Source organism: Dreissena polymorpha, chromosome 4 (assembly GCF_020536995.1).
Source record: "Dreissena polymorpha isolate Duluth1 chromosome 4, UMN_Dpol_1.0, whole genome shotgun sequence".
Classification (NCBI taxonomy): Eukaryota; Metazoa; Mollusca; class Bivalvia; order Myida; family Dreissenidae; genus Dreissena; species Dreissena polymorpha.
In genome coordinates, this window is record NC_068358.1 from 47,846,681 (window position 1) to 47,859,206 (window position 12,526).

At 33.4% G+C, this 12,526-nt stretch overlaps 1 protein-coding gene across 2 annotated transcripts in view; it reads left to right on the top strand.

Annotated features, from left to right (window-relative positions):
- The window catches only part of LOC127880130 (pyroglutamyl-peptidase 1-like), a 483,820-nt gene that overhangs the window by 6,359 nt on the left and 464,935 nt on the right, over nt 1–12,526 (top strand). The window contains exons 3-5 of one of the 2 annotated variants that reach the window (XR_008049430.1): nt 4,722–4,891; nt 5,228–5,460; nt 5,856–6,387. Coding sequence is in view for 1 of the 2 variants with exons in the window: in XM_052427370.1 (XP_052283330.1) it covers nt 4,722–4,891; nt 5,228–5,460; nt 5,856–6,021 (569 nt within the window). In the remaining variant the exon portion in view is untranslated. Of the gene's footprint in view, nt 1–4,721; nt 4,892–5,227; nt 5,461–5,855; nt 8,919–12,526 lie in introns of those variants that run through there. The other variant, XM_052427370.1, reaches the window with a different exon arrangement.

Here is a 12,526-nt window from a genome sequence, read left to right on the forward strand (position 1 = left end):
AAACAGTGTCACCCTCCCCCTCAAAAAAATGAATAAAAAAACACACTGTAAGTCTATTGAATTCTCCAAAGAACATGAATTAAATGGAAGTATTCACATTTTTATAGATGTGTGATTGTTCTCATAATATATTTAATATTTATGTATTGATTCAAAGTGAAAGACAAACAATTTCATATTCAGGTATAAAACTAAGTTTGAACATTTTAACATTTTTATAGTATCTGTGAACCTGTGATGTTCTGAAAGAGCAATTTTTATCCAATATTTCCTTAAAATTATGGGGAACCCACAAATGTACAACAGGTGCAATGGCAAACAAGCTGTAAAAAAGCCCCTTTACAATTCACCTTGATAATATATGGCTATAAACATGAAACAAAGACCTAGTTGAAGAATTATTGTTTTATTGTTGAGTTATGTTAATAAACAAAAGACCAACTTATTGAAAAGTGTGTTAAAGTGAGTCTTTTAGCCTTGTTGCGGCTTTCAAATTATTTATAAAAAGACCAACTTAAACTCGCTTAAACCCACTTCTGTTTATAAAAAGACCCACTTCTGTTGTAAAAGACTCGCTTATGAAACAAAAAGACACACTTAAACACACATAAACCAACTCATAAATAAAAAGACTCACTTTTGTCACATAAAAAACCAACTTCTTACAGCAAAAAAACTCGCTTTAACACACATCTACTTTAAAAAACCAACTTTAAACTCAGTTAAGCACAGTTTAGCTCACATAAAACTTGCTTTTATTAGCAAAAACCAACTTCCGCTCAGAAAAACTTAGAAAAAACACAGTTTTATGTTGGTTTAAGTGTGTTTTGGTATGAAAGTGGGTTAACTTTTTGCAAGGGTATTTAAGGTATTGTGAACAAGGTGCCTGTACCACGTGACTTTTTTGGCTATGTGTGGGAAAATCAGATGTCAACAATCCATCGCTTCAGGTACGTTTCTGATAATTTCTTCATTAATTCAAAACCATTTATAAAAAAACAAAGACGAGAGCCCGGTCATTGTCAAAATACACAACTGTGTTAAGTTTGCACAAAATTAATTAAGTATTTTTTCCAAAAAGTGCAACCGCTTGTTTAAAAACACACAAAGTGAAATGCTATGTGTGGTATATTTGTTATTCAATCAACAAAAACGTTCATTATAATATTGTTAAAGGTTTCAAAAGTAGGGCGGACATTGTAATAATTTCTTCATAGAGAAGCTACATATATTGTATGTTTGCGCATATACGTCTGATTCGGAGTCTGTGTATAAAAATGCAATAATGCTATGTGTGAGACACATTTTTGAAATGCTATGTGTGGTATGCAAGAATGTTCCTGTCAGTTCTGCATTTAATCTTAACACAGTTTTGTAAGAATCTAAAACATATACTTCAGTCTGTACTGCAAATATATCAAATTAACCAAATGTTACATGATGGAATACTGAAGTAATTGTGTAATGTTTAAACAATTTATGTTAAATTGAACATAAATTTTAAATAAAATACACTGCATAATTGTTATCCAACCAATGATCTTTTTTAACAAACACGTTATGTTGAACTATAATATTTTTTTTTTTTTTTTACTTATTGTCTTTAAATAAATATCATGATTAATATTTCTGCCTGATTATTAAATTCGGTCCTTTTTTTATAAATGAATGACAAAGAAAGTAAAAGCACTTGCTTTAAAATAGGTTTTACTTCTGTTGTTTTTCAGACTTGACAAGGATAAGTTGAAGGATTTGTAACGCTTTAAGGCGTGAAGCTGTGTTAGAATTAGATGAACACCATCAAACCACACGGAAGGTGTTATGCGGCAAGTTAATTATCAAAACAACAGTGACAGAGACGGACCCAGCTTCATTCTGTGATGTTTACGGAAAGCTATTTCAACTAACTATGCAAACATACCATTTAATATGTATTTTGGCATAATCAAAATCAAAGTGTATGTATTGATATTTGTGTATATTTATGTGTTTTGTATCTATGTTATTAATGAAATTGATTAGATGAATATAAAATCTGAGTATATATGTTAATTAAACAATTGTTTCATAACAAATAACAATATAAATCCAATGATGATTGTTTGTGGTCTATTAAGTTCATTTAGTTTCCAATATCATCTCCATATGAATATCTTAAGTACATGTATATCAAAATAAACACTTCATTAATAATAACATTGCTATATAACCAGCATGCACATGTTACAATAGAAATTAAAGCACCAAGTACATAAAGAAGTACATCAGTATTCGCAAAGTAAAAAATCTTGCTATACAAACATATAAATGATCTAATTAACACGTAACAAATGATCATCGCAAAAAAGTCTTGGCTTTGGGGGTTTATTATACCAACAAACATATTTAATTGTATAAATACTTCATGAACTCAATTTCAAATGAAATCTGAATAACTGAAATTAGTGTAAGATGTTTAATGAAAATACTCATTCGACCCGGTCATGAAAGGGGCTGCAAGATCTTGTTACCACCGCACTAAGTAATAAACAATACATGTTGTTCAATTTGTTGAATTGTCAAATGTGTATTTAATGTTTACTTTCATTGTTTTCTTTCACTGCAATACTTGCACCATCTGGTAACAAAACAAACAGTCTTTTAAACTTTTGAACATTAACTATAAATGACAACTTTTCATTGATCAAGATATCAGTACGTCTCTTGAAGGTGCAGCGCTTCCAAAAATACTTTAATCTCCCTGAAAAGAACAAAATACACATGCAATAAACTGTAAAACTTAAAAAAATAAATAAATATTTGTCATGCGTGACATATAAGATAGCTCAATAGGATTTAGATACGAATACAGTGTTTTTTAAAAAATTGTATGGCAATTTTTTTTATTTTTTTTTTTTATTTTTTTTTTAGAAAGAACTGTCTCATGATAAATATATTTCAAATTTATTTCATAAACATTTAACAAAGTATATAACTATAATTATATTATTTTGAATTATTTTAAAGAGTTGTATTAAATAGTTTTTCCCAAATCAGTGGACTTTTCTCATTAATTGCATTTTTCTCCCAAAATGGTCAAGAAAAGGCCTGATGTATCTATATTGTGTCAATATCTGTTGATAAAATCATTCCAATTTGGTCCATTTTATTGATAAAAATGCTCAAATTTGCCATTTTATTGATTTAAAAGATCCCAATTAGACTCAAAATGGCTAAGAAAACTGAGACTGTGCATGATGGCTGAACTGACTGAAACTAATGTTGAAAATATCATTGATATATATTTTTTTAATTTTAAGAAAAAGGACAAACATGTGTATTAATATAATAAATAACATTACATATAAACAAGTGAATTTTTAATTTTCACCTTTTCCTAAAAAAAGACGCATTTTTTCCCCATTGGACGGGCCCCGCCACCATTCCCCTATAAGTGAAAAAAACACTGGAATACATGATTTTACAGAAAAAGAAGTTATTGATCCTTTTGTCTATTTGTTTAAATAATGCTGTATTATCTCTTTATGCTTATTTAATAACTCTCGTTACGGTCTTATATGTTTACACATTCCTGATAAAAAGCACACAACCATTATAAAGTTCAGAAACACTTTTTGTAATTTTGTTACACTTATATTCACATGACACCTTGCACAAACAATCCTTACGTTTTTTTGTATTAAACAAGTGCTTTAGTTGGAAGTAACAATTAACTGAAAATTTAACATTTTGTAATAATCAATTTTATAGAAACTCACAAGAAAAGGTTTGCCGCAACAGAAATATTTTCCTTCCCGTGCGTGGGTGGCTTTGTGTTTGGAGATTCACGACTGTGTTTTGACCTCTCTACCACACTGTTCCCAAACAAATGGCATTCTACAAGTAAAAAATATGAATATAAATTATCGACAATCATGATAATTTTGAGTAACATGAACGTCGTGATTATCATATTTAAAGCATGCAAAACAGTACCAACAATGTTTTATTGACCAACTTTTGTTATTTAGACAGACTTAAACTATTATTGATGTTTATGTCACTCTTTCGATTCTATAGTTTTGTTTGAATACCACACATAGCATTTCAAAAACGTGTCCCACACATAGCATTATTGCATTTTTAAGCACACACTCCGAATCAGAAGTATTTGTGCAAACATACAATGTATGTAGCTTCTCTATGAAGAATTACAATGTCCGCCCTATTTTTTAAACCTTCAACAATATTATAATGAACTTTTTTGTTGATTGAATAAAAAATATACCACACATAGCATTTCTATTCGTGTCTTTTCAAATGCGCGGTTGCATTTTTTGGAAAAAATACTAAATAAATTTTGCGCAAACTTAACACAGTTGTGTTTTTTTACAATGACCGGGCTCTCGTCTTTGTTTTTTTGAAAATGGTTTTGAATTAATGAAGAGATTATTAAAAACTTTACCTGAAGCGATGGATTGTTGACATCCGATTGTCCCACACATAGCCAAAAATGTCACTTGGTACAGGCACCTTGGTGAAAGCTAAGGCAGAGTTACTTCAAAAGAGTACTGCTTCTAATTTTAACATAAACATTTTCTGATCTTTCTTGTTTTTGTTCTGGGTATTCCTAGAGCCAGTACAGTTCTATGAAGAACACTTAATTTACCTTTCAGTTAAAACATTTTTATTAGGACATAATAGCATCGCATACAACTGCAAATGTTATTTTAAACTTATAGGGTTTGGCCCTTTCGGAGACCACACAGTCAATGCCAGCTGGGAATGCGTTAAATGTCTTCAAGAGATGACGCTTGGCGATGACATCAGGCTATTTGTTCATGAGCTACCTGTGGTTTACACAACTGTGAAGAAGAAAGTTCCGGAAATATGGGCTGATCACAAGCCGGATGTAAGAGCAAATTGTTGTTAATTTATATTTTAGCATACATGATTTAAGATGTTATATTGCAAACCATCATACATGGTTATATTACACTAATATATAAACGTTGGTCTAATACAGTGTGAAAACCATTGTGTTAAGCTTCTTGTGTAACTGGTCTTCATGATAACTTGCAAGATGCGTTTACTATTGAAGACGTATGCTGCTCCTTTTTTTCTTCTGTCAATAGCATTTAATCCAAACCACAATGGCGTAAATTTGAACATTATTTTGGAAGATGGCCACAGAAAACGGAACTGATGTTGTTTTTATGACTAATTTTGATAGCTGTTGTTTTAATAGCTTGTGGTTCACGTAGGCGTATCTGGTTCTGCACGTGAGCTAACACTAGAGCAGACGGCACGCAACACGGGATACCACAGACTGGATGTAGATGGATGCCCAGCAGACAGCATGTGTTGTGTTGATGGTGCAGACGATTGCATCACGTCTGGTATAAATATGGCTCTCGTCTGCCAAGAACTGAATGAAGCTAACATCAAAGTTAAAGCCGTTATATCAAATGACGCAGGAAGGTTATTATCATTTTTAAATCATAATGCAATTTATCACATTTTATTGTGATTCAATATGGGCAATGATTTGTATATTAGATTTATCTTACTAAATGTATATTCGTTACATTACTGTTATATCATAATAATTATTGTCTGTACGTGGTCAAGCTCTCTCCTGTGTTTCTTCTCTTTTATTTATGGCTGGAACCGCTGGTAATGAATTAATTTCAAACAATTTTATTGAAATTGAAATATATTGTAATTTGGATGTAAGGCTGTTGCTTGGCAGTTTACTTCTCGATTATTTGCTACAATAACGTTACATCGCAAATGGTAAGCAGCAATTAACTTCTGACTGATTACAATAAAGGTAACATTTTTAGTGTCTGCAGCTCCATACTTTACCGTTTCAGATACCTTTGTGATTTTTCTTTCTACTCATCGCTACATATAGACCGCAACAGGTGCGCGTTTGTGCATGTGCCTCCCTTGAACACGCCATATACAGTACACGAGATGGCAGAAGGGCTACGGATTGCCATCTTAGCAATGTTAAAACAAGTGGAACAGTCGACATGATCTGGCTGTGAACGCTTTCATCTTTAAATTTTAAACCTTTGAAACTAAAAACATTATCAGAGATTTTCTACATTATCAACTTACTTAAGTACACTTAAACATACATACATAATTTTAGTCTACATGTTTATACCGAATGCTGTTTTTGTTTAGAACTTGTTAGATTGAAAACACTTATTTATTATGCCCACCTTCGAAGAAGAGGGGGTATATTGTTTTGCACATGTCGGTCCGTCAATCTGTTGGTCGGTTCGTCCGTCCACCAGATGGTTTCCAGATGATAACTCAAGAATGCTTAGGCCTAGGATCATGAAACTTCATAGGTACATTGATCATGACTGGCAGATGACCCCTATTGATTTTCAGGTCACTAGGTCAAAGTTCAAGGTCACAGTGACTCGAAATAGTAAAATGGTTTCCGGCTGATAAGTCAAGAATGCTTACGCCTAAGATCATGAAACTTCAAAGGTACATTGAACATGACTGGCAGATGACCTCTATTGATTTTCAGGTTATTAGGTCAAAGGTCAAGGTCACAGTGACTCAAAATAGTAAAATGGTTTCCGGATGATAACTCAAGAATGCTTATGCCTAGGATCATGAAACTTCATAGGTACATTGATCATAACTTGCAGATGACCCCTATTAATTTTCAGGTCACTAGGTCAAAGGTCAAGGTCACAGTGATTCAAAACAGTAAAATGGTTTCCGGATGATAACTCAAGAATAATTAGGCCTAGGATCATGAAACTTCATAGGTACATTGATCATGACTGGCAGATGGCCCCTATTTTCAGGTCACTAGGTCAAAGATCAAAGTCACAGTAACAAATAAAACATATTCACACTATGGCTGCCACTACAACTGACAGCCCATATTGGGGACATGCATGTTTTACAAACAGTCATTGTTTTATCCTTTTCTATTATTTATAGTTTTATCGTACGCATGTAAATAAATGCCTATTATTTAGAGATATGTAGATATTAACTTCTCCGGTAAAACTTGTTTTTGTTAGATGAGAATAATTTGGTTAGAGCATGCAGACAAAAAGTTACAATAAAATAAAGCTTTCTCACATACGGTATGTTGTATGTGTAATAGTTTGTTGTACCATTATATTATTGATCATATGAACATGTACACTCTATACTACAGCTATATATTGTTTTGAGAAGTTCATAAGTGTATGTAAACCAACTTTAAAAAATTCATTTTAGGCCTATTCAAAACATCATCTGTTTCCACTAACATTGCAAAAGGGGTTGGTATTTCCGTGGAACTTTTTTGTTTATGATAACTTTATGTCTTTAATACGTTTAATAAGGATAGACAATGACATGCTGAAATCTTCTGGATCTCTAACTTTCTTTTTTAGTTATTTTAGTTCATTGAATAAAAGTTTATTTAGCGAAAATGATCTAATGAACCAAACATTATAACAATCATAGTGACTATGATCGAATTCAGCTTAAATGCATGATCCAAAACTCAACCAGAAATTAATTAACCAACCCATGCGGCAATGCAAATTGCGAATTAGAGGGTGTATGTAAAGCTCAATAAGATCAATTAGAAGTGTATTATTTATATCAAGGTTGATGGGTTCGATTTTGCTGTAAATAATGTCATTTATATTTTATCACTGAGTGGCAATAAGTGTGCAGCCAGTCCGGAACCTTATGCTAGTGATTTTCCAAGTGAGCTAAAAGGACCGTTTACACAGCTTATAAAATCATTACTGTTGACATACTTTCATCCACATGTGCACCATGATAAAACTGCAGGTACATATGTCATTTATTGGTTTCTGTTTATTTTTATGGTTAGATTAAGTTGCTACTTCAGGAATTCAATTTAAACTTCAATGACCATGTTCCTATTCTCCGATCTGCAATTTGGCAGAATTATTCCCTTTTTGTACACAATATTTTTCAAAGCTAACTTTTGTCTGCACCATCTTAATAATAACCATTGCTACAACAAATATTTAAATAAATATTCACTGTTAAGCCCACAGGAGCATGATGTGTGGTCACCCTATGTCCTTAGTTGTGGTCTGTTATCTTTCAGCTTGTAGACACTCAACAATAGTTTTATTCAAATCTCAACGAAACTAAGTTAGAATGATCATCTGGACAATAGCTACTTGTAGGTCGATTTTAAATCTGGGTCATGTGCATTCACAAAATCAATCACAATTTCAAATCGTAGAAAATGTCTTGTAAGCACTATAGAGAACACATCCAACCTCTAAAACAACTTGGGTTAGATTGTTTATTTTATCAATATATTGGGAAAATTAAACAAGAAGGCATGAAAGGCCCAAAGTCGCTCATCTAATATAACTAGATATTATTAGGACAAATCTTCTGACCAAGTTTCATGAAGTTCGGAAAATAAATGTGGCCTCTAGAGTGAAAACAAGGTTTTACAATAGCCATATAAGGAAAAATGCCCCGCCCCCTGGCAGCCATGTTTTTCAACCAACCCGCATCATTTTGTAAATCTTACAAGATATTATCGTGATGAATCTTCTGACCAAGTTTCATGAAGATCTGGCAGTAAATGTGTCCTCTACAGTGTTAACAAGATTTTACTATAGCCATATAAGGAAAATGCCCCGCCCCTTGGAAGCCATGTTTTTCAAGCAAACATAATTATTTTCGAACTCATCCAAGATATCATTGAGACCAATCTTCTGACCAAATTTCATGAAGATTGGACAATAAATGTGGCCTCTACAGTGTAAACAAGGTTTTACTAAAGCCATATATGCCCCCCCCCTCTCTCTCTCTCTCTCTCTTGTCCAAATTTCGCAGGGAGGCAACTTGCGCACAACACATTAATACATTACATATTTTTAGTAGTAACGGATAAATATTGATGGCACTTATATTGTGTTATTTATTTTTATTCCTATTTACATTTATCTGAACAAAAAAAGTTCGCTCCATATACTATTCGGGGCTGCTTTGCTGGTCACTTTTCTGCCATAGGGCCCACAGTGAGGTTTTCTATTTCTATTAACGGCGACTTAATGCATAATTTATGAAACGCAGATATTAAACACACAATTTTATGTCGTGTTTTTATAACTAATTCAAGATTTCGAAGATGTAAATTGCTGTAAATTGCGTTTTACTAAAATTGTATTGTTTTTATGTTCAAAATAAAATCACGCCGATTAAGAAAAAGAGACTAAATAATAAAAGACGCATGTCGAAAAAATATAAGATTATTTCCTGAGTAGGAAAAGGTTAAAGTTTTCTTAGCAACGTACGAGTAAATGTTTCGGATTGTTAAACAAAACTACTCTTAAAAAGTTATCTTTTATGTCAATGAATTAAGTTTTTTTCTTGTTCTCGTCTGAAAAAAACGTACACCAGCATCGTACACAATACAGGGGCGTATTTAGGTGGGGGGCTAGGGGGCTAAAGCCCCCCCAGCTGGCTGGCTAGACACGATTTTTAATAAAAATGAGCCCCTTACAGTTTCAATCCACTTGTGTATTTCCTGTCATATGTCCCTAATTAAGCCATAAACAGCTGTCGATTTGTGTGATTTGCCCCCCAGGCATGTGTACAGACGATCTAACCTTCGTCAGCTAAACGCTTCATTGACTGTAAGTAATAAACTGCGCTATTTGATTGGCTGATGAAGATACATTCAACTAATGAAATTCATCCACACATTTAAGCTATAGATAAATGTTTACAAATGGCTGCTGCATGAGACTTGTGAAAAACAATATTTCAATTTGTAACAATTAAAGAGTTTAGACGAACGCAATGAACAATCATAATTATTTTTTCGGTAATATCTTTCAACTTGATGAATTTAATTGGTATAAGCTCTTTAGAGTGATAATCCTTTTGAGTAACAAGTTATTGCCAGCGAAATTCAACTGCACACTTAATGAATGGCAATTATTATTTTTTTATTTTATATTTTTTACAAATCGGGCTTACTGCTTTGATGTACATCCATACTTTTTAAAATTAAAAAAGACTCAAAAATGAAGAATTGCTTTGCTATATGAAACTAAATCATTTTCTTAAAGCGTGACAACATCGAGGCAGCAACACCCGAATTAAACTACACAGAAACCTAACGACTCCCTTTGTTAACACTTTTGTGAACGAAATGGACACCCGATTCAGTGATTTGCAGACTAAGGCAGCCATGTGATTGAAGTTTATACCTGAACAAATGTGCGCCTCTCCTGTCAGTGCTAGTGACCTTGAATGGTTCATTGATGATCTCCCTTCCCCTCAGTCCCTCCCTGCTAAGTTGCACTTTATATGGCAGGCTAGGTGGAAAGGTGTACCCAACCCACCTACTACCCTTCAGGGCTCTGTTGCACATTGTTATTCCCAGCTGTACCCCACCATTGACACTGTTTTGTCCATATCATGTGTGTTCCCTGTTACATCATGCGAGTGTGAAAGGAGTATTAGTGCCAAAGCACTTGTTAAGACAAAACTAAGATCATCAATGGGTCAGAACAGGTTATCCGCTGTGTGCCTACTTTCCATTCATAGGGACATGGACATAAACATTTTAATGTTGTACCTAAGTTGACCTAGTAGGATATCCAGCATGGTTAAATAGGAGGTCCACCCATCTTACTCTGTTAAAAAAGTTATTTATAAAGATAATGTCTCCCACCACTTAAGTGGTTTGAGAGACATTTGATTTACCCATGTGTGTCTGTCTGTCCGTGTGTCTGTCACACTTGATGTGTGAACTCAAGTTCTTATTTGTTTTACATGCACTTTTATCATGCAAAATGCTGATAAGATAGCAGGAAATCGCATTATTTCAAGGTGCCAATTCACAAAAAAAAATCGTCGACGGAAGGGGACACCCCTCCCGCACCCTCCCCTGTTGAGCCCCCCCCCTCTAAAAAATTTCTGGATACGCCTCTGCAATAGTTTGCCTTCGGAGATGCAGTGCGAATGGGAAACGCTTCACATATTTCAGTCTTGAATGCCAATAGACTCACTAATTTGTATGTATAGGACTAACGATGAAATGGATATCTGCCAATGCATTTTACGTGGTTTGTTGTAAATATTTTAGTATCCAGTTTTCAAAGCAAAACAATGTATTATTTATATTAAGTATAAATCATGTATGTGTTACGTTTTACCATTTATTACGACCAAATTAAATTTTAATGTATTTTTAATACATGTATTTGTTTTAATGTTAACAATAGGAGTGGCGTGGAAGAGGCTGACGCGTATCCCCAAGCCGAAAAGATGTTATATTAAAGGCAATTTTGGATGGGGCCTATGCTGGTGAGGCCCCGGGTTGGGTAATGTGCACACGGACGGTCGAGATAGACCGTGTTGTCATAAGAGATGTTCAGTATTAAATTGAAGTTAATATGTGAATAAATGAAGAAGTTATGCTAAATCAATATTTTGGGTAGGAAAAAAAATGGGTAGGAAAAAAATTTGGGTACGAAATAATTTGGGTACGAAAAAACATTAAGGTACGAAAAAAATTGGGTACGAAAAAAAATTGGGTACGATACAAATTAGGGTACGAAAAAAAATTGGGTACGAAAACAAATTAAGGTACGAACAAATATTGGGTACGAAAACAAATTGGGTACGAAAAAATTTAGGCACGATTTTTTTTGGGGTACGAATAAAAATTTGGGTACGAAAAAAAATTTGGGTGTGATCAAATATTAAGGTACAAAACAAAATTTGGGTACGAAAATAAATTTGGGTATGATAAAATATTAAGGTACGAAAAAAAATGTGGGTACGAAAAAATTTGCGTACGAAAAAAAAATTGGGTGAGAAAACATGGGTACGAAATAAAAATTTGGTTCGAAAAAATTTGGGTACGAAAAACATTTTTGGATACAAAAAAATATTGGATACGAAATAAAATGTGGGTACAAAAAAACTTGGTACGAAAAACAATTGGGTACGAAAAAATTTGGGTACAACAAAAATTGGGTACGAAAAAATAATTGGGTACTTAAAAATAATTGGGTACGAAACAAAATTGGGTACGAACATTTTTGGATACGACAACAATTTGGGCACAGAAAATAAATTGTGTTCGAAAAAAAATTGGGTACGAAAAATTGTGGGTACGAACAAAAAATTTGGGGGTACGGGGAAGTAGTACCCGTGGACCTCTCGATAAATTTGAAAGAGGACGGGAACCAAGCTGCCTTTACCTTTATCAATGGCCCTGGGGTGGGTAATGTGGACATGGATGGTCGAGATAGACCGTGTTGTCATAAGAGATGTTCAGTATTAAAGTTTCAAGCAGAAATACATGAATAAGTGTCAAATACTATTCACGGTGCATCTATGATAAATGTAGTGCACATTAGTTTGGATAAGTTGCTTTTATGTCGGTGTCAGGTATATTTATTTGTAGAAATAACAATAAATAAACAATGGAGAAAAAGACATTCTGTGACTGTTACAATTCCGTTCTGAGAATGCAGAACATTTTTAGGAACGTATA